A 23,767-nucleotide genomic window follows, 5' to 3' on the forward strand; every position below is an offset into this window, starting at 1 on the left:
AACATTGGGGCACGAGAAACATAGAATGTATACGTACATAATGTGTAAAACTGTATGATATGATTGAAACACCGATAAGAAAAATAAATGCTGTCATTGTAACTAAAAGAGGCCATATGTGGCCATGAATTATACACTTAATCAGTCACAGATAAGTTATCCTTTTTCATGAAAAATGTCTCTTATCCTCCATTTCAACAAGATTCGACCTTCATGCAAATCAGAATCCTAACGACATCGGCGTATCTCATAATCGTAGTCGGTTTTCTTTTTCTCAAGAGTATCCATCGTACACCCACTCAAGGAAAAGGTTATGTTTTTTATGTTGCTTGGCTGTTGTTGTTTTTGACATTCCGATCTCGCAGATTCGGGGAACATGGAACACTGCTCATGGGCAAGTACTGAATGCACCTCCGAGAGTGCAGTGAAGCTAGTATGCCGAGGTGGGTAAACGGAGTGGAAATTATTATAATACTGTGTTGTATCTTCTGGAGATGACATCTTAACTCCTGACATTTGTAACAATGAGAAGGTTGCTAGAATTCTAGAACACAATCCTTTATATAACTAGTTTGTGAGGCTATGCCGTAAAATGTTCACACACTTACACAGTTACAGACTAACACATCAGCTTTCCATTATCAGCTGGCCATGCGCTGCTCTGTAGTATAGTTTCACCAACTTCACAGGCACGGTTGCTTCTGTCTTTCAGTATGAGTCAATGGATTTTTAACAACTCGGACGAAAAATTGTGAGGAAGTTACAGCTTATTCAATGATAGTATCAAACACTTGGAGCAATGCTGTACAGGACTATCCCGCTGTTCTGTACTCCAGGGTTGTTGTCATGTTAAACCAGCTGTTTGTGCCCTCAACTTCTGTCACTGTGTTTATGACCTATTGTATATTCTTCCTTCTTTAAGACAGTTGGGGCGAGGTAACAGCTGGTATTTTAATTTTCTCTGCCCTGTAACTGTTGTTGAATGTCTTTTTTTTTGGGGGGGGGGGTGGGGGATTTGCAGGTGCATGTGTTCCCTCCTTAATACACGCAATGTATAAATTTCTTATACTTTCTAAACCGTGATCATTGTTATTATATATTGAGTCATATTGTTATTATTGCCAGAACGACAATGGTTCATCCGCCTACAGCATGTGGCTTATCCGACCCCAAATCTGCATTAGAGAAGAATTTGCTATATAACTGTATAATTGTACTTTTTTTTCTCTATGTTTCGGTCATTGTTGTACCCGTGCTCCCCATCTTATTCTTTAACTCGATTTTAATTGGGACCTACGCTCAACAAGCTCGCTTTTAAGTCGGTTCCTTCATATTTCTTTAGCATTCGTTCACAGATTCCAAACCTCATAGATCGACCACTATATGTTTTATATATTTGCAATATTTTATATAATGTCTCCAGCTTGATATCATGTACTTCATTTAATTTTGTTATATTTGATGTATTTTTTCATCGAGAAATATGAAAATAAATTCAAATTGAAATTGAAATTGAAAATGGCCTGTAAGATCACCTGATTAAAGGACAAGTCCACCTTCATATACATGTATATTGAGTGAATACAGCAATATTTGTAGAACACACCAGTGAAAGTCTGGGGAAAATCGGACAATCCTTTCAAAAGTTTTTTTTAAAGTATCTGTAAAGTCACTGCTGGATGTCAAGACTACTAGAGTGTATGATGTCACATGCGTATAGCGGTATAAGGAAAATATAAAGAGAATTTCACCAAAAAAAAAAAAAAATGGTGAAGTTTATGTGAACAGCTTTTATAATATACAAATTAAGAATAAAAGTGTAGCAAGAGAATATCAATATATTTGCAGAGGGAGACAAATTGAATAAAATTCACACCTCAATGAAATTATATTTTGAGTGGCTCTACTTCTTACTGCTAATAAATGACGCAAAAGAAGACAGTAGCAGTTGCAGTAAGAAAGTGAAGAAGCAATCAAATTAATGTCTCTAATATGAGATTGTTTTTCGAGATTGTTGCCCTCTTATGGTCAGTATACCAATAAATATCCACCTTTGCAAATTCATTTTTTAAAGTTATTTAGCTTTCGAATTCTTGACATTTACATAACTTCATATTTGTTTAATAAAGCGTAATTTTAAACAAAAAATCAAACTTAGCTGAGGTTTTATGTCACACTTTGATTGTAATTTTGCAATATTTTGGACACACTAGTAGATATAACATTATAACAGTCGTGTCATAATAATAATGTCCATAGTGTATGAGGTTCGATGAGACCTGTTCTCACAAGAGAGTATACAGTGCACTCCCGTTATAACGAACACGGTTATAACGAAATTTCGTTATAACGAAGTAAATCTTCTGGTCCCAAAATAATCACCATAAAAGTCTATGGTAAAAGATTCGCTTATAACGAACACGGTTATAGCGAAATTTCCGTTATAACGAAGTCTTTTCCGAGCGCCATAGACAAAGAAAAACAAAAGAAATGTGCTCCGTTATAACGAAATGCGAATTGCTTTCGAAAATTCGTAGCAGAACAAGCATAGCTTCTCTGCATGGGTGAACGCTTCACACCACTGTGTGTTCGCTCTTTGTGTCACGCACAGTTTCTGAGGGGAACTTGCATTTATTATTGTGATACAGTTATCCCATCACATTTCACATAGCTTTCCAGTGTATGATGAGTATTCAGCAAACATAATATGATATATATACGTGGTTTTCTTGTTTTCGTTATATATTGTATTTGTTCGGTTATAACGAAATTTCGCTATAACGAAAGAAAACTGCCGGTCCCGAGCATTTCGTTATAACGGGAGTGCACTGTACTACGCTTTTGGTGTGTCTTTCCAACATGATACTCCACCCAGCACAGACACCATTCAAAGAAATGCAGAAGAAGGTGCTGTTGTAGGTGCAACTCTGAGGAAAGTTTAATCGCTGCCATTTATATGAAAATGATAGCATAGGTATAATGATTAGATTGAAATATTACCCCTTTTATTCTGCTCTGATGACGCTTTATTCGAGTTTGGTATTACCGTATTCAAATTATGGAATTCTTGCTTGAGGAATACATATTCTTTTGCAAAAGATGGCGCTCAGATATTGTTTTTTAACTTTCATATCCGAGTACATACTGATACGTTGTTCCCTGAACATAAAATCCTGAAAATAAAAGAGTTGTATGTATTTCAACTTGACCAATTTATGTTTAATTACAACTGCAAACACCTAGCCAAAATATTTCATTCTTTATATCACCGTAACAGCCATGTACATTGCTATCCCATTATACAATCCAATTAATTTCATCTTCCCTTAGTGAGAACTGTACACACTGAAAATACATTTGCTTAAACTGGACCAAAGTTTTGTTAATCTGTTAAGTTAATCATAATGAAATAATTTGCTTTCCACATATACCAGTTAATTCCGTTTATGAAAAATCCCCCATGTTTCACTTGTCCTTGAGATTGTGTAAGGTGTCCACAGACCTTTTCCATTCTTTTCCTTTTCCTTTTCTTTCTCCATTCTTCCCTGCTCCTATTTCCTCGTTCTTCGCTGTCCAGTAACTGTGTGTGTGCGTTCTTCTTCATTTCTGTTATTTCTGTGTTTTATGTTGTTATTGTTGTTGTAGTTATTGTTTTGGTCACATTTTCCTGGCATGTACGGCCAAATAGAATCTGTGCCACAAATTTGCTATGTTATATATTTTATATGTTTACATTCTGAAATCATAGAAAGTATTGTTTATATACACTATAGTATCAGCATCATAAAGAGCAAATGTGCAATGGTATAATAATAAATGAATTTAATGTGACTATATTTTATTGGTGTAACAACAACTGTCGTTGTTTTGTTTCCAGTGTTCCATGTCTTACGAACTTGGCTTTTCAGTGGAACACTGTTTTTCGTCGTTATGATTACTTACTTTTTTGGTTACCATGACAAAGTGTGCATGTTTCTTTTTTTATGACATCATTCGTGCATATACTTTAAGTGTATTCGGGAAAAACCTGTTCTTATCAGATGAATGAAAGACAAATCGACAACTTGTATTGCTTTGAATCATGCTTTCTTTTCCTTTTTTGATGATGGAAATAAACAAACTTTCTATTGAATTGAAATGGAATAAAGATGTTAAACTGAATAGACGTACACCATGTATACAAGTGAGTGGTTATTTCAATTTCTCTAGAAAAGTTTTATTCGTAAGTAATGTATTTTTCCTTGCAGAACCTGGGTATCTCGGATGCTACAACGGATTAACAGACACACAGGTCGTTACTCTACTTCTGACATTCCCCAGACATGACGTGAGGACCGACATGGAGTGTGTCTCCATGTGTCGCGAACAGAGAAATATCACTGATGTAGCTGTCATTCACCAAGGCGCGTGTCTGTGCGTCCCATCAAAGACAATTACTGACTTGTCTTCTTCTGAAACTAATTTTCATGAGTGGTCGTGTCCAAGCATGGCGGACATCAAATTCCAGCGTGCTGTATATTATGCATTCAATGGTAATAGCTGAACAAAAGTGATAAGAAATGTCTTCTTTCTTTCTTTCTGATTGTACATTCAATATTCATTTCCAACCGTGTAGGTGTAAAATACGGATTTAGGAGAGTGGTCATGGTGGTGTATCCCCTTTGCAGGACGTTCACAGTTCACTTTGGAAAAGGATTACTTATGACATCATAAACACTTGACATAATGTGTATCATGTCCTTCATCTCAGCATAGAATTACTATTAGACGTGGGTTTAAATGAAATACTTTCGTCATGCCTTCAATTGCCTACCACATATGTTTTTTACTGTCGGTCTGTCGTCACTGCTTTGACTTGTGCTGATTTTCTCTGGGTTATGATGACATAATTTTCAATAGAAACCTGCCAGATTGGGTTCAAATAATCAGTTTTCGTGTAGGCATCATAGAGTTGGTTTGCCTTAAAGTACGTTTTTGTTCCTCATACATTTTCTGCTTATTCTTGGCTGCCATTATTTGTAGTGTTATATGGATTTTGCGACCAACTTGCCATTGTCCAAAATGGCACATGGGATTCCAACCGCTCGTGGTTTGGTTCCATAGTAACCCTCACTTGTGACCAAGGATTCATCATCAATGGCAGCGTAACACTGCAGTGTGTAGGACTACCAGGACGGTCGACTTACTTCCCGGCTTGGAATTCGTCGATGCCATCTTGCGAAGCGGTCAGGCGTAAGTTTTTTGCTTTATTTTATTTCTTCAAACGAAGATGACCATTCTCCATTCGCTTTAGTAACTTTTCTTCTCCCTTAATTCCCTATGTTTATATTTCTGTGGTTATTGAAGAAATGCTGGTTTGAGCCAAAAGATTTTAAAAAAAAATGATGGTGGATAAAAGAGAATCCTGCTGGTAATGAAGGTAAATTAAGAGTAAACATACTGTCTCCATCAACATTATTATCATACCGTGCTTCCTTTCTCAAACCCTTAACGTCCGCTGTACATCAACTTTGTGACAATCGGTGAAGTACACTTTAGCACCACAAGTAAACAAAAAGAAGAGAAGATGATTGGTGAAATGAAATACATAAAAGAACATTTGAATTTGCAAGGAAAAGAAAAGTCAATCTTAAGTCAAAATAGGATTTAATTGTTTCTTGCTCTCTTGAGTAACTCGAGAGGCTAATTTCAAGACAGAGATTGAGAAATACAAGTGAGCTGGAAAAACAACTAAATATAGCAGAATAGAATTTAAAAAAAAAAAAATCTTCCCAGACGAGAGTATATTCGTGATAAGTAAATCCTGTGAATTATCATTATTTCGAGTAATCAACGTCTGTAGTTGACACGACCTTTTCTCTTTTAATTCTTGCTCTCATCTACGCTGTAGCCCCTGAGATATTTTGCCTCCATCCTGGTAATGTGTCTAACGGAGAATGGAACTCAACCAACACGTCACTGGGATCTTCAATAACTCTCACTTGCGATGATAATTACGTCATCAATGGCAGTGCAACGCTGCGATGTATAAGATTTCCTGACAGCAGTTCGCTTGGCTGGAATGCATCGTTACCAACCTGTCTGAATTTCGAGAAGACGTCACAGGGTACTTGCTTCATACAGTGTACAAGGAAAACACTGTTGACAATTTACACCTCGCACTTTGCACATGAATCTAAAGTAACTTTATCATTGTATTCTATTCAGGAGCATGTTACCCTCTGTTGTTCAAAATAACCTAATCATCATTTACAAAGCCGAATGAATGTTTGAATAAGTGCCATAGTAACTGGCCTGCTTCATAACAGTTTTTCTATCATTGTTCTTTAGATTACCCAACACCCATAAAAAAAAAGCACTTCAAAACCAAGACTCTGAAAATTAAATCTGCTGTCAATCTTTGTTAAAGTGTTAAAACTCATAAAGTGCTAGAAGAAATAAAAGAAGACGGTTGAGTGCGCCTTTCTTTATTAGCAGAGCATAACTTTCATGTTGCCACATCGCTAATTTTGCAGGGAAACTTGCATGTTCCGCTATAAGTACAAAACCCGAGGTCCTTCTGAATCTATGCCCTCCAACCTTGGCTACAATTCGTTGTTGCGATGGTTCTTTTTTTTCAGCCTTCGAAATAACAAACCTTCAGAGTAACGCCATCAAAAAAAAAAGTCCTTCTGTATTATCGAAACTTACATCATTTTTGGGGAACAAACTTCCGAACATTATCCCCACCTGCCTCCTGAATTCTCCACTTTTGAAAAAGGATAAATTGGAGACACGCATTTTGCTGTGGACATTAATCATGAGACGTCAATCAAGAATTATCTTTCCTCCCTATCTAGACCGATTCAATTTCGATGACCTATTCACCTACCGCCGCTAGCGGCGCTATAACGGTCGCCATAACTGGGGGCCAACGGGGGCTTCCAGCGAGCTAGCTACCCAGCGAGTTGCACTTGCAGCTCAGCAGCCTAGCGTACCCATCGCGGATAGTTCGCCGGGCGCGGCCGCTGCGCCACGGCCGGCGACCGCCGGCGCCGCGCTAATATTGTGATTGTTTACTCACTGTGGAAAAGTCATTCAGCGGTTTTTAATGCCTTTCTTTTGGACAAATTGAGTGATACAGACATATTGATCTACTCTGAAAGCTTCAAAGGAAGGATCGGGAAAACACATCGTGCAGTTGTTGGGTGCACAAATAACAGAAAAAATGGAAATGGAAGCTGCACGGCAGTGTGTGAAATCCAGACACCGCTGACGCATGATAAATTAAGGCAAACAATTAAGTGAAATACAACGGTATAAAAATGCACAGATTTCGAAACAAACTATGTCTACTAGATTCTCTATTTAATTAGGTTATCACTGCATATTCGTAAAATATGTTGTTCATCTTAGAAGACAAGTTTAGATCAAAGAATTTGATAATTCACTGATTTTTTTTTTTTTTTTTTTAATCCTTGGTGTCGTATTTGCCAAAGTTAGAATACACTTCCTGGCTAGACTTTATTATTATGACAAACATCTTACAGCCTACACTACAGCTAAATAAATGTTTCAAGATGCATTAAATTCTTATATTGTTTTCACTTCTTCAATGTTCAGCACTGAATTGACCATAGGCCTATTCAATTTTGGCCTGGAACTCTGAATTTGACTTTTGATAAAGTGATACTTCTAAATATTAAAGGCAGCCGGTCGTCGCAGGCGATTCGCAGCTCAGTAGAAAAGCACGACAAGCTGCTCCTCCCGTTATTGTACCCCCGTACGTACCGAATGCCGAACACGACGCTACGCAGCGCACCAGCGAAAACCTGATGGGGCACGAGCGCCGTGCGAGCTGTCCACTGTAATTTCAACATGGACGCCCGAATACCTACCGAATGGGGCCGAATGGGTGCATGCACAAAACCGCACAACAGCCATGCGCATGAAAATCTCTCCCGGTCCGCGACACAACAAGTAGTGAGAGCTGTCGGGTGTACGTACGTACGTATCTGGGGTGGTATTCTGTAAGCGCGATCCTTATTTCGATCCTAGGAGCGCGCGTAGGACAGAAAATAGGATACCCTTAGGACAGGCAAAATCGGTATTCTGTAAGCCTGTCCTAAGCCTATCCTAGGACAGTCATTTATGAATAATGAATATTAATGAGGAAAGACAGGACACGCCCGACGCAGTATCTATAAGCCAATCATCTGGCTAATTTTACGCAATGCGCGCCCAAGATCTACATTGCTCAAGAGTGCGCTTCACGCAGCTCTACTGTGCGAGGAGTTAAAAATGTATTGTCAGTCTAATTTTACAGAACGTGTTTAAGAATACAATTTCGATTATCAAAGCTTTAGCACGCACTTAGCCCACCATAATAAATGTACACCTTACGAGTTCCATTAATTTGCATTTAAAGTTTTTGCAGAAATTAGCTCAAATTTTGAACTTTTGGAGGATGTTGGGGGTAAACTGGGATATCATCACTGCATGCCAAACTTCGCCCTTAATTCAAAGTTATTATAAAGTATATAAGATTTTCTTAAATATAAAAAATAATAATAATAATAGATGCACACACACACACACACACGCACACACACATGCGCTCAATGTCTTGCTTATAGTTACTGTTTGTCCCACTTAAACCAAACCAATGTTCCATTTCTCCCAGGAAAAAAACAAAAAACAAACAAAGACAACACAAATACGACACTTACAGGAATAAAGCATAGCAACCCGTTATGTGGCTAGCATTAAAGTCTTTGGGTACGATTTAACATGTGTGCCCCATTCTAAATATCAGAAAGTTATTCGAGAAAATTCATCAAATCACAATTTTTGGTCCCACTTAATTCACCCCGCTAGCTCTCCCATGTCTTTATGGTAGTATAGACTTACATGCAGGGCAATGATAACAGAATAAATAAAGGAGATTACTGATAGATTAAACAAATATATAAACATGGAGCTACTATAGCTCCATGATATCCTTTTATAAACATGTATGTTCACTACATTTTGAAAAAAAAAAAAGTTAACCCATGCACATAGACTGTTAGGTCACCGGGTTGCGTCACACACTATACGTACGTCTTAGCAATAATGTGTGCGTATGGATCGTTGCGTTACTAGTACTTTTCATATTCTACACGCGACCTAGAAGCGCACTGCGTACGTTTCTTTTTCTTTGGTTACTAGATCTTCATAGCAACGACTTCGAGGGTCACGTAATGTGGGCGGCGAAGGTAGGCTACTTGCACTGCGTCCGCATGACGTTCGGGCCGACGTTGAGCATAATAATAATGATAACAACAATAATGACAATAATAATAATATTAATATTAATAATAATAATAATAATAATAATAATAATAATAATAATTATAATAATAATAATAATAATAATAATAATAATAATAATAATTATAATTATAATAATAATTATAATTATAATAATAATAATGAAAATGATAATAATAATGATAATATTAATAATGATTATTATTGTTACAATATTAATGATTATGATAATAGCTTTTGTTGTTATTGTGTACATAATATACTTTTGATTTATTTTGTGCCGAATAAAATGAAGTGTGAATTGAATTGAAAATGGCGAACAACAAACACATACCAGCTAGATAAAGAATACAATTGTTTCGAACATTATAGACTGTAGTTTTAGAATCCTCAGTATGAGAGGAACAGATAACTCTGTTATATACGATTCATGTATTTATTTTCTTGTTCATGAACATACAAAATAAGAGACAGTATAGGTCGTCAGTATGGCCTATATACGCAATAGCCCGGCATAAAGCGCCAGAGAAAGATTGCCTAGAGGCTATCCTTATTTTTGCTCCTAAACTTGATCCTACTTGTGCTTACAGAATACCACTTATCTTAAGATCTCATTAACATCTAATTATATCTAATTAACATATCAAGTTACGCCCCTATCCTAAGCTGGGAGAGAAATAAGGATCCCTGACGTCACTATCCTATTTCTCCTCCTACGCGCGGTGTTACAGAATACCAATCGCGTATTTAGGAGCGAGAGCTGTCCTAGGATCCTTACAGAATACCACCCCTGGCTCCAGTCTCTGTTTATATGCACTATGGTGCCAATTTCAGCAATCTAGGCAATAATATTTAAAAATGTCTGAAAATATTATATAACAATATCATAAATTATTCATATATTACGTTGTTTAATATTTGGTATTTATAAATATGCTTTGATGAAGAAATATTAAAACTCTAAGCTTCATGTATAGCAAGTTGCAATGCATATGGCCATATGGCAGGTTGTTATGATCTCATCGTGCAATGTTGTCTGCTGCGTCAGCTGCATGTGTTATACGTACAGCTTACGGTACGTTGGGCCGGATCGTAACATAACAAAGTTGATAGAAAGTCGTCGGTACCGGTATGTCAGTATCAATATTGTGTGTGGTATGCGAGTACTGTTTGCAATAAAAAGTGCTGTACTGTTTCGGCTTAGCCTTGGCTTTGGTTTAGTAATGAAACCTCACAATGGAGATCAAACAGCCGTCCAACTCGAGGCAACGTATCTACTTGTTTGACGCTATCGACGAGTGGAGAACGCAGAGAGACGTGTTCTTAGCTGGAGGACAAGTAAGAGACCAGAGGGAGAGGCTTCAGCGTCAGCGTGCCGATGAAAAATTTGCTTTCCACTTGCTGGAGTTGCATGAACAGTTTTGCAGGAATTTTTATTCAGAATGTGCAAATTTGTGTTACGACATGCACGGTGGAATTGTATTGCCACGGCTTACGCCAATCAAGCAACCCCAGCTGGCCAAGTCAACAACTTCAAGGAATCCAGATCCAGATGATGTGTAAGTAGAAGTCTACACATGAATCAGTGATTGAAGTGGAATGACTTTTTCTAATCTAGTATCAGTAACTTTAGGGCATTTGCGTTTGATCGACAAGTAGGCCTATTTTTCTATGTATAATACCGCGTTCTCATTTATGTCAAATTATGATAATGCCGTAATTGAAATGACATTTGCTTGGTCAGTTTAATGTCATTAGTCCCATTAAATGAGAAGTTTTTCATATCAATCATGTTATGCAAATTCCCCAAGAATATGATTTAGGATTTGCAAATAAATTTTAAAAAATGAATAGATCTATCGCAAGCTCCATCATACATGTAGTCTAACCCAATAGATCTGGTAGAACTCTAACGTTTAAACAGGGGAACTAAAGGTTCAAAGATGATAGATCTAACAATAATAGATTCTAGTTTAGGCCCTACTTCGACTTGAAGGTATGTCGGTTGGTGCACGGCCCCCTTCTATCACGGCCACAGTTACACTGTGCAGTGCAACTGTGGCCGTTGGCCCTGCACGGGCACAGTCGCTTCCCCGTCCTGAATTTACACACGCCAGGGCAAGTATGGTTGGACCTACTACTAGATCGACCGCCTAATGTTTATCTGCTTGATAAGAATATTTAACACTGAAATTCACGTAAAAAAACTTGACCTACGTGATTGAGAAAATCCAGCTCTATCAAATGCCGTTGTTCCGTTTTCGATTCGAAGTTTCAGTGCAAAAATATCGCCGACGAACTTGCGTGGCCTCGTTTCAGCTCCCCGCGGTAAATCGCGTTATTAGGATCGACCGCTGTTCTTGCATTGACAATGCACGCAAACCGAGTTGTATTGAACACCGTGTTGTACGAAGCTTTTAGAAGCCTTTTAGAAACTTCCATAGACATTACATTGTGCTGTCATTACGATTCGGTGAAAATATTCATTCGAAATTTTGTCCTTGATTAAAACCATTAATGAACAATGAATTATCGCGTTTTCCCACACCATCCTCATCTACATTCAAAGCCAATCCATTTTTATGTGCTTTGCGCGCAGAGAAGTGCGTACTAAGTGCTCAGTGCGCGAATTATACGCGGTCGGTTTCAATAAGGGTGGTCGATATGTAGTAGGGCTACACAAGACACAGGGTCTCCGACCCAATCGTCCGCGTTCAGAATGGACAACTCGGCGGTAATATCCGCTACCCATGACGATGTGTCATCGTCCATGATGGCCACCCTACCTATATATAATCTGATCTGACGATTACAGTGTAGTTAACGACTGACGACGATCGACGGTGCGATGAAGAGAAGGCGTACACTGGAGTCGTACAAGTATAGGCAGCTACATGTAGCTACTATAGCTCATGCGAACATTGCATCACACAGTACATACAGTAGCCACCACCACTCGAAAATCAGATGTACATCAAGCCATGAAATGAGATCAATTATCCGTAGATTAATACGTGATATAGACATGAACAGTGTTTAAATCAGTCTATTTTTTCGTTTTCTTGAAAAAATCTCGCATTTTACTAACTTTTCGCGTACCCGATTTTCCCATTGTAGTGGCGGCTTTGATTCGCCCATCATCGTAACCACAAGAGCTCGCTAGCGCTGAGCCGGCGCGCAGCCTGCGCGGCATCCGCGGGTAGTCGTAAATCACACAACACCCATTGCGACACCCACGGCAGCTCTCCACCGGGCTCCGATCGGGCAGCCAATTTCACTGAAACAGGCATTGCAAGGTCCATTTCGTGTACCGTTCTTGCCACATGCGCTAACTTGCGCTCGATAAATTTTCCTTTCAAAAAATCAGAAAACACTTCAATTTTGAAAAAAGTGAAGTTTCAATACTGCCATATTTTGCCCTATGTGGATTAAGTACACAATACACCAAAGGTCATGGCAAATAAGTGCGAAATTTCGACTTAGCGTGCTGAACAGATCATCCTCCTTGGGCTACTAGCGATAGGTAGCAGACGCAAACCCACGTACAGGAAGGCAAAAGTAGTTCAGGTTTGAGATTCGAGCATGCTGTTTGACATACGGCCGTATTACTTCTGAAAAGAATGATATCAATGCACCCCTGTCATACCTGCTACAGCTAGCGATCGTTGCGAATGGGCTCAGAAGTTGAGCACTGCGTGTGTAGAAAACGATGTACATGCGCAACAGCGCCATCTAGTGCTGAATGACGAATGCTACATACAGTATACCATACATTCAATTCACATTACACAAAACGTACTCCCCGCGCTCAGATCAATCAAGCGAGCAAACGAGATACTATAGCGCGATACATTGCTTTAGGGATGTCTTGCGCACACACACATTTCGCTTCGTAGCAACTTCGGAAGCGAGTTTACGTGCTGCCGCCCGCGGCTGAAATATGTCCATGTATCCTCGCGACTGGGTGTCTTTAAACCATGGATAGTGGCAAACATCCGTTTCATAATCATTATAACAAAGTATGATTTAAAATCGCTTTTGTAGATTATAATATTAGGCGTTAGCGTGATGTTATGCAAGGTTACTTAGACCTAAAACAGTAACGGTTAGAAGTTTTGGTTGTAGTTAAATTGTAGACATCAGGCGACGTAGTCGTAACTTAAGTTTAGGCATAGGGCCTATAAGGCCTAGAAACGCCTAGATTTATATTCCGTTTGGTTTACTTAGTTAGGCTTGCCTAAAGTTATCGACAACCGAAAATGATATAGGATGTAGGGTTCTAGAAGTCAATAGGTCTAGATCTAGTCTGGACTCTTGCCTAGATTTCTAGACAAGGTCTAACGTTAGACAGATTCTACCCTGCGGGCCCGACACTCCCGAGTAAAGGCAAAAGCCTGCCCTAAAAAGGTTACCGGTAAGTTAACTGTATTTAATTATATCAGTTAACTTGTCAACAGCCTAGGCTTATTAGCAAGACGTCTGCCTGCGCCTAGCAATTCTCCCCAGCGGTTTTTATTCTCTTACACAAATGTGAATATACGGGGCTTACACGCGAGTACCCAAGTCATCGCCAAAGAAATAGTCTACAAACATTCACGGATCGTACCGATATTTACCTTGAAATTCAAGTTTTGGCTACAGCCGTTTGTCATCTATCCATTCGCTCATAGTCGGTATAAGTTGTGTGATTTTGTTTATTTTTAATTAGCTAGTAAAAAAAAAAATGTAGACTCTTGTTGTCACAAAGCCAGATGCGTCGATCGCTGCCAGCGCCAGAGATAGCTAGCTGGCCGGCTGGCGCCGGGTGGTAAAAGCACTGACTGCCGCTGGCACCCTTGCCACGCACGCAGGGCGCTTGCTAGCCTTTAAACAAGGCGACTCGCTCTGCGTGCCCCCGTATAGCGCGTTTACCCCACAAACCTGTTGGCCGGCGAGTGGAGCGAGCCGCCTTTAGCCACTCGTTCAGGGATGTGTACTTTTGTCGTTGTTGTTGCTTTATATTCTTTGACAAATTTGCGTACAAATTTGACGCAGAAAATACACACGGCACCAAGGCAAGCCGCGCGCGCTTGCTAACAAATGTGTACGCAAATTTGTCAAAGAATAGCCATGTCTACACCTATCCAAAAACTTGTAGTTATACTAACTACGAGCGCAAAAATGCGTTCCCCTAACCACGACAAAACTTCGATGCCGTTCACACCTACATGCAGTTAGCAAAACCTCGAGGTAAAGATAACTACGATAGAAAATAAAGGGCGCCTAGTTTGCACATAGGGTTGCACACTATTGTGGAAAAAACTGAGCGTCGTGGTTAACAAAACTCCGTTCACATCTGTCATAGTTTAAGCGCGCTGCCACAGCGCGCTTAAACTACGCGCTTAAACCACGACAACACCCTAAGAAATCTTGTGGTGTTGTCGTGGTGTCTTCGCCTTAAGGTTTTGTCGTGGTTTTCTAAACTACATGCGTCTACATCTACGCTAACTTGGAGTTTAGTGCCTCGTAGTTTACAAAACCTCGAGGTTTAGAAAACCTTAAGGTAAAGGGACCTAGGTGTGAACCTCACTATAATAAATTTGTTAGCAAGCGCGCGCGGCTTGCCTTGGTGCCGTGTGTATTTTCTGCGTACACATCCCTGAACGAGTGGATAAAGGCGGCTCGCTCCACTCGCCGGCCAACAGGTTTGTGGGGTAAACGCGCTACACGGGGGCACGCAGAGCGAGTCGCCTTGTTTAAAGGCTAGGCGCTTGCCGGCCCGGCGTGTTTTTTTTAGACGGCACAGATTGGGGAAACTAAAAATCTATCGGGGACCCTATCCCTAAACCTAACCCTAATCCTAATCCTAACCCTAACCATCAAACCCTAACCCTAACCCTAACCCTAACCCTAACCCTAACCCCAACCCTAACCCTAACCCTAACCCTAACCATAACCATAACCAAAAACCCTAACCCAACGTTTTTCCCAGAGGTTTAACACGCGCCATGCCCCAATCTGTGCCGTCATAAAAAAAAAAAAAAACGCGACCAGGCCTGTTTGGCCCCCAGTTATGGCGTCGCCTTATGAGGGCGCACTTCCATGAACAGTCGCTTGAATCGGTCTATACGTGTAAGTCATATAGAATCGAAATCATGTTTTTTTTTTCTCTCTTTTTTTTACATGATTCATCCTCTTCTTTTCAGCTAAAGAGCCAAACTGCGATCACCCTGGTAACATCTCTCATGGAAAATGGAATTTGAACACCACACACCTTGGATCCCTAGTCACTCTTGAGTGTGATAAAGGTTACGTCGTCAATGGTAGTTCAACGTTGGTTTGTGTGACGGCGACACACCAGCTAGTTTGGAACGCATCGACGCCTTCTTGCCAACCAGTGGAACGTAAATGTTTTACGTTTACCCCAACATTATTTGACGAGAAGAAATTTTATGCATATCATAGTATATCAGGAGGATTTGTTGTTCAGATTTTATTTATGGAAGGTGATTCTTTAGTTGCTAGTATTCACTTTGAGCTTTTTATCACTTATGACTGAGAATTGGGTGACTATAAGTTTTCACACAGTCTACCTGTTGTGTAGAGAAACAACACGCTTCAGAACTCTTTATACTAATGTTTACTCTTTGGACTGTATCTTTTGGTTTTGTTTGGTGTCTTATTTCTGCATTCTTAAACACAAGATGTAACTATATTACATACAATTACATAAAATACATAACTGAAAGGTCACGAGACATAAAATATTATTGAACAAAATAGATAATAATAACTCTAATTTGATTTGATTTTGTTTTGAGTTATTGGTTTCTGTATTACCATTGTACAATGTACATGCGTATGTTTGTGCCATACATATACAATGTACATAAACATAAGTTGTTAACAATTTCTTTTTTCTACATTGCCTTTACACGATGTACAGCAAAATGTATCAGCAGTACAACAATGAATAATACAATGGAGCTACAGCATAAGCGTGGCTTGATTTGCGTGCAGCCCCATACATAATACACATTTGGAAAAAAAAAATAGGAGGGAGGGATGACTTGCGTAGAGATAGGATAGTAGAAAGGAGAAAGGGAAAGGAGTGGTCTTTCTTGCTTTCACTAAAGGTTTACACAAAGTAAGTTCACCTAAAGCAGTGATCAGCACGGCATGACAATATTTTCTCACCGAGGTACAGGTGAACAGTTAATATACCAGGGAGGTGCTAGAGAAGGAGAGACAACTACTGCTCTCCTTTGAAGTCATGCGCGGCGCCGCCGAGAAGTTATGCGTTCAACTACAGGTGTTACCCATGTACTTTGACAAAAGAGAGCATCAATAATCGGGACTAGCGCTCTCACATCTAGAAATACTTGCCCCTACTGCAATTCGCTCTCTGTTTCAATGTGAGGGCAACAATGAATTTGTGTAACTTGAATTGGAGCAGCGAACCAAAATGCAGTGTAAAACTAACAATTTTAACAACAAATAGTTTAAAAGCACGCTGGAATACGCTTTAGCGGAGTACTGTATTTGAAAGATCAAAATATCCCAGATTAAAAGATTAAAAAACTAACATGCACAAATATGCGCATTATAGAAAAATATTAGGATTTTTAGACCCCGTTTACAGTGCGAGGCTCGGCCGCGGCTCGGCCGGGGCCGTGCCCAGCCCCGCTTCAGTGTAAACGCACAAAAGGCCAAATGCGAGGCCAAAATTGGCCTCGCATTTGGCCTCGCTCTGGAGGTGGTCTCGGCCGCGGCCGAGCCGCGGCCGAGCCCGGCCTTTTCTTGGTGTAAACGCAAACTGGGCCAAATGCGCGGCCAATTGCGCGGCCAATTTTAGTCTGGCTTCCAAACCCTCTGCCTGTATCTTTCGCTATTTAGGATATTAACCCCCTCAACGTCGAAAACTAGTATAGTTTAAGGTGGTTTTGTCCTGCAAAGGATTCTTTCCTTCGGCAAAGGCCTTTGCCCGAACGGCGACTTCGTCGCCACGGAATTCATTTGGTAAAGGGTCTGAAAACCAGACAATACCAAATTGCATTTGTTTACAAGCAGAGCGCCACTACGACAAAATATTGAAAGGTTTGAATCAAAAGCGTGGCCGAACCCAGCAGTGTAAACGGACAAAATTGCGAGGCTCGGCCGCGCAATTGAGGCCGGTCTCGGCCGCGGCCGAGCCGCGGCCGAGCCCGGCCTCGCACTGTAAACGGGGTCTAAGTGGGCCTAAGACCCCGTTTACAGTGCAGGGCCGGGCTCGGCCGCGGCTCGGCCGCGGCCGAGCCTCGCAATTTTGTCCGTTTACACTGCTGGGCTCGGCCGCGCTTTTGATTCAAACCTTTCAATATTTTGTCGTAGTGGCGCTCTGCTTGTAAACAAACGCAATTTGGTATTGTCTGGTTTTCAGACCCTTTGCCAAATGAATTCCGTGGCGACGAAGTCGCCGTTCGGGCAAAGGCCTTTGCCGAAGGAAAAAAAAAAAATCCTTTGCAGGACAAAACCACCTTAAACTATACTAGTTTTCGACGTTGAGGGGGTTAATATCCTGAATAGCGAAAATACAGGCAGAGGGTTTGGAAGCCAGACTAAAATTGGCCGCGCAATTGGCCGCGCATTTGGCCCAGTTTGCGTTTACACCAAGAAGAGGCCGGGCTCGGCCGCGGCTCGGCCGCGGCCGAGACCACCTCCAGAGCGAGGCCAAATGCGAGGCCAATTTTGGCCTCGCATTTAATGGCCTTTTGCGCGTTTACACTGAAGCGGGGCTGGACTCGGCCGCGGCCGAGCCGCGGCCGAGCCTCGCACTGTAAACGGGGGTCTTATTTTCATTTCATTTTGATTTGCGCATTACGAAGAAACTAGAAATACATGTTTATAATATTGAATTCTTTCCTAAACTATTCTAAATCAATTCGAGTATTTCATTTAAAATTTTACGGTGAAATGAAACTTGTATTTCAACGAAAGGTGAAATGCGTTCTTCGTCTCCGAACTTCGTCTTGCAAACCAGAGCGGTGCCGAGCATGACTTCAAAGCGTAATGGAATGCTAGACATCCCATTGTAACGCCTTGAACCCAAACATGTGTTTGCATGAATTACGAAGAGTTGCCACTCCATCTCTGTAACACCTCCCTGAATATACAGTTCATGGTAGGTTACATGATTACGTAATAGACTAAATAGGGCGATATTCGCGTATAATACACTACCAATGACAATGATATTACTGATATCCAGCAACATTGTTTTGACAATAGTCCTCACAAATAATGTCTAGAACATTTCCTCATAGTCTCGTGGAACTGAAAAATTGCAGGAAACTCCGGAAAAATAAAATGCATGGACTGTAAGTACAGAAAGAAATAAGTCAGAGAAAAGAAAAGCGGAGATTGGTGTATATATAGGTGCGTTCATTTTTCAAACAATTATATATAATTTTATGTTTAAAAAAGATAATGTTAAGTCACAGAGCTACTTCTTAGACCTACATGTACGGTTTGAGATCTGATTGGTTTTGAAATCATGAAAGTGTCATAGTTTGTTAGGCCTATCACATGAAAACGGGGAAAAAATAAGATAAATGAGGTATGTGTACTTGAATGAAATAAAGGTTTTCCTGGTGAATTTCATACTTTTGTCATTCAAGTTCCTATTCCGAGCATTCAATTTCACGCATTCCACGCTCGCAGCACTGTATCAGCAATCACATTCAAAGTCAGGTCATTCGAATTCACTATCGGAGCATACATATTCACTATTGGAGCATTCAAATTTACTATCGGACAGTGTCGGAGCATTCAAATTTGAGAGAGGAGTACGCATTTCAGCAATGACCATTCATATTCATGTCAAGCTGGCGACGGAATCTCGTCGATCATTAAAATTCGTCAAATGAATAGCAACCATGTTCCAAATAGCTGCATTCAATTTAAAAGAAGGCCGGAATTTAGTTAGACCCCGTTTACAGTGCGAGGCTGGGCCGAGCCGCGGCCGAGCCCAGCCTCAATATTGCGAGGCCGGGCCCCGCAATTTTGTCCGTTTACACTGCCGTGCTCGGCCGCGCTTTTGATTCAAACCTTTCAATACTGTTGTCGTAGTGGCGCTCTGCTTGTAAACAAATGCAATTTGGTATTCTCTGGTTTTCAGACCCTTTGCCAAATGAATTCCGCGGCGACGAAGTCGCCGTTCGGGCAAAGGCCTTTGCCGAAGATAAAAATCCTTTGCAGGACAAAATCACCTTAAACTATACTAGTTTCGACGTTGAGGGGGTTAATATCCTGAACAGCGAAATAGTACAGGCAGAGGGTTTGGAAGCCAGACTAAAATTGGCCGCGCATTTTTTGGCCCAGTTTACGTTTACACCAAGAAAAGGCCGGGCTCGGCCGCGGCTCGGCCGCGGCAGAGACCACCTCCAGAGCGAGGCCAAATGCGAGGCCAATTTTGGCCTCGCATTTGGCCTTTTGCGCGTTTACACTGAAGCGGGGCTGGGTGCCGCGGCCGAGCCGCGGCCGAGCCTCGCACTGTAAAGGGGGTCTAAGTTTAAGGCCGTGTATCATGTGTCTTTTTGTGGTTTGTGTTTTGCACGAAATAAATGATTAGATTGTCGTTGTGTTGTTTGGATACACCGCTGATTGGACCTTACACTTTAGAATTTCTCGTGATGAACAACGAAGAATGCATGTACACAGAACAATGTAGAACCTTTAAACAATAGTAATTACATAATATTTAAGCATTCCTTGGTTGTGTATGCAAATTCTCCTTTCTTATAAAAGTGTACTCCATTTTCCTCGTTAAATTGATCGCACGAAGTAGGAACTCGATCGCCTGAAAATGAAATTGAACGCTCCAAACAAGCTCACCGGGACTATCACATAACTATCACGTGAATTTGAATGCACGAGTAGGAAATGCAATGCTCGCATTTGGAAATTGATGTTCATGTTCACAAAATTATTGCATCAAATCGCATGAAATCTGCGTATGCCGTCTAGAAAAGTAAGACTGTCCAGTGAAAAACGTTATCTATGTTTTGTGAAATCATTTTGAACCAATGTGTGTCGGCTTTACATCATATGAAGGACTGAAGGCATCACGGATGAATAACGTTGTTACAGAACTGCAACTGAACTTGAAATCAAAATGGAGATTGAAATTTTAAGATTTCAAAGATACAATTGTGGATTCTGTTTTGGGCATTTGTTTGGCAATATTTCCTTGCAACCCAAACGGCAAAAGTGTGCTGACATTTCAGCCATTCCGTAACTTATATACACCTTCGAATTAATTATGTACTTTTCGTCAATGTTTAGGTGGAAGCTGCCTTGTTCTGATTACAATTGAAATAAGCTCTCCTCATCTTCACTCCCCACCCTCCATCCCCTAACCTAAAAACAGAAGAAACCACCCTCCATCCCCTAACCTAAAAACAGAAGAAAAAAAAAAAGAGAAAACGAATCTTTCAATTATCCATGCGTATACACCATGTGCATCACAATGGAAATAAAACAATGCCGAAGCCTAACTCTTGTCACAACACGCCTAAAATGTTTGTTACGATCATTCTCTCAGTTCCAGATAAAGTGTCGAAATGTGGTCATCCAGGTAAAATATCGCACGGAAATTGGGATTCAGACACCGTTCGGGTTGGATCCATAGTAACCCTGGATTGTGATGAAGGTTACAGAGTCAATGGTAGTGCGATGTTGCTTTGTATGACATCATCAGACGAAAACACATCGACATATTCGCCAGGTTGGAACGCATCCATTCCATCTTGCCAACCAATCGTTGGAATCGAAAGTAAGTCCTCAAAATATATCACCATCATGCCATCATCTCAGCATTAGAAGAACTTATTTTGTTTAATATCTTGCCGACCAGGTGAAAAGAAAATGCTTGAACTGATACCTTTATCACCGACATAATTGTAAAAAGAAAATATGATCGAGTTCCTCAGGCGAACATACGTGCTTATACTTTCTTTGAAAGTTTATGTCAAGAATCGTTTTTTGCTTTCTTGGGGGCCTCTAAGGCAAGTGTTATGTATGAGACCTTTCTTGTAAAATTGTGTTTGTACGTATTATTAGGCATTATGACATACTCATTTCAGCCGACTTTATTGCTACTGAAGTTGGGAAAGGCATTTTACAGGGAAGAAGTTTTGGAAATTGAGAAAAAAAGGTAAACGGCGATGAAACGTGTTTTGATTAAAGAGATCTTAGATCTTCGAGCAAAAGTCAGCTTGGAATGGGATATGAGTGGATCTTTGAAAGAAGGCAATGACAGGACGGGTGTCTTCACCTCTCCATCGAGAAACTATGTAGCAAAGATGAAGAGAAGATATATGGAATGGTGATAGAATTCTTGCGTCTACCCAAACCTATACTTTTACCTTAATCCTCTTTGTTGCTTTTTGAACTCGAAAAAAAAAAACGACTTTGTGTCTTGATTAACCATTTCGTTGTTGTTGCTTTTTTTCTCTGAATTACCAGGCTCTGGGCGTGATGATTTTTATCTATTTGTGGTTTGTCTGGGTTTTTTTTTTCCGAATGACGATCTAGACGTCGCACTTGCTCTATTATCGACCAAATTCGTATAATTTTTTATTGATTTTTTTGTTTCCGCGTAAACAAATGAAAGAATTGTAAGTTGGTGGCATCATCATCCTTGCCTTAGCGAAAATTATGCGGTTGTGATCATAACCCCTTTTTTGTAGAAACATATGAAACTTTCATTGCTTTCCCTAGGCAAAATTTGAATAGGCTCGTATTTTAGGTTTTCTTCAAAATCCCATTGGCATTCATGATGTACATTGGCACTGGTCTGACGGTCCCTCACCAGTAAATATCCCTGCTGGACCAGTAACTTTTTCAGGAATGGACCAGTGAAACGTGGAAAACTGGGTACCTCCTGGTCCGTCCTGTCGGTCGGACCAGTAGAAAACCATACCACTAATGGGTTAGTGTGCAACCCTGTCCAGGTTCTTTCGTTATCTGCAGCAATAAAAGAATGTCTCATTTCATATCGAGTGCCATTCTGGAGATGGAAAAGGAATAATTGATTGACGCCATTTCGTCTTCTCAAAAAAGATAACATCCTTGGGAGGAAAGACAAACACATGGCCCTGTACTGGACAAAAGAATTTTGCCTGTTTTACCACACGGTGCAGGGAACCATGCTATCCTATTTACTTCCTTATATTTCTTATAAACGTGTGCTTTTCTGTGTTAAAAAAAAAGAACAAAACAAAACAATCTTTGACCTCGTCTTGGTTAATAGAGCTCTTCTACCATATTTCAATTTGTCATCCTGTTGCAGCATGGGTCGGATGCCTTCGAAAAATAGCTATTACAAGTTCGATAGTTGTCGGATTAGTTCTCGTGCTTTTTGGAACCTGCATCCTCCAAAGGTTCACCACCATACCTTGCAATTGTGATAAGGTAAGAAGTAACTTCGTTACAATAGCTGAGAGATTTATTGAATTACAATCAATAATTTCAATTACACTGTCCTCATCCACTATATAGCGTAACCTGTCTTTCAAAATGCATCTTGGGTGAATCGTCAGTGCCATATAAAGATAAGATGCGTAATTTTGAAACTTTAAGAAGGTATCATGTGAAAAAAAAAATGAAATGGGACAGTCATTCTAACAACCATATCCTCACACAATTGGTCGGGCACATAGTTCGTAAGAATCTTGTTAAAATGGTTACGGACACACAAAAATGAAAACATTTATGACTGCAACAACAAAAAAAGCCTCATGGGTAATCTTTGTATGCGTGTGGCTGCAAAGCTAGATTCAAGTGTTCGTGTATAAAGTAAACGAGTAAGTAATAAACTAAAGTAAAGTTTGGAAGTAAATATAAGAACTTCTTAAAGCATAGGAGTAAATAATGTGCTTATGATATTGATCAATTTTCTGTTCTGTATTTTTAGCAAACATGTCGGAAACAGAAAACTGTAAGATTTCAAACCTATCATCTACTTCTTTCTGCGCACCGACACTCCCACAACGGTATCACTGGTTGTCGGCAGTGACACAATGAACTTGGAAGTGTGCCCAGTTGACAATTATCGATGAACATCATAAAAGTCATAGCGCTCTCTTACCCCCTGCTTTAAAAATCTCTTCATTTCTTTCAGTAAGCCTTAATCACCCTGGGCTGTGTTATTCAACATAGCAATATCGGAATTTCAGAGCCTGTGTATAGTTCCAAGTTCATCGTGTCACTACCGGTAATCGGGGATAGCCTGGTAGTAGTCTCGCTACACAGAAGGCAGTAGCTGACAGGTTCGACTCTCGCTGGTTACCTTTTCCAACCTGATTGTTGAAATGTAAATCGATCTACAGTTGCGATCTTACAAATACATTTGCACAGACGGAGACAATTTTATTGATAAAAATCATACCACATAAGACACATTTTGAAGTATTCTGCAACTCTTTATTCGTCTCTGCAGGATTACACTCCTAGAACA

General features: G+C 40.1%; 1 protein-coding gene across 1 annotated transcript; it reads left to right on the forward strand.

Moving 5' to 3' along the window:
- Positions 1–376: 376 nt before the first annotated feature.
- On the forward strand, positions 377–23,763 carry LOC140245914 (C4b-binding protein alpha chain-like). Its single transcript, XM_072325387.1, has 6 exons — positions 377–443; positions 4,248–4,532; positions 5,023–5,232; positions 5,891–6,106; positions 15,477–15,734; positions 23,750–23,763. The coding sequence occupies exons 1-6, from the start codon at positions 377–379 to the stop codon at positions 23,761–23,763; spliced, it is 1,050 nt and encodes a 349-aa protein (XP_072181488.1).
- Positions 23,764–23,767: the final 4 nt, after the last annotated feature.

This window comes from Diadema setosum, unplaced genomic scaffold (assembly GCF_964275005.1).
Source record: "Diadema setosum unplaced genomic scaffold, eeDiaSeto1 scaffold_61, whole genome shotgun sequence".
In the NCBI taxonomy this organism is placed as follows: Eukaryota; Metazoa; Echinodermata; class Echinoidea; order Diadematoida; family Diadematidae; genus Diadema; species Diadema setosum.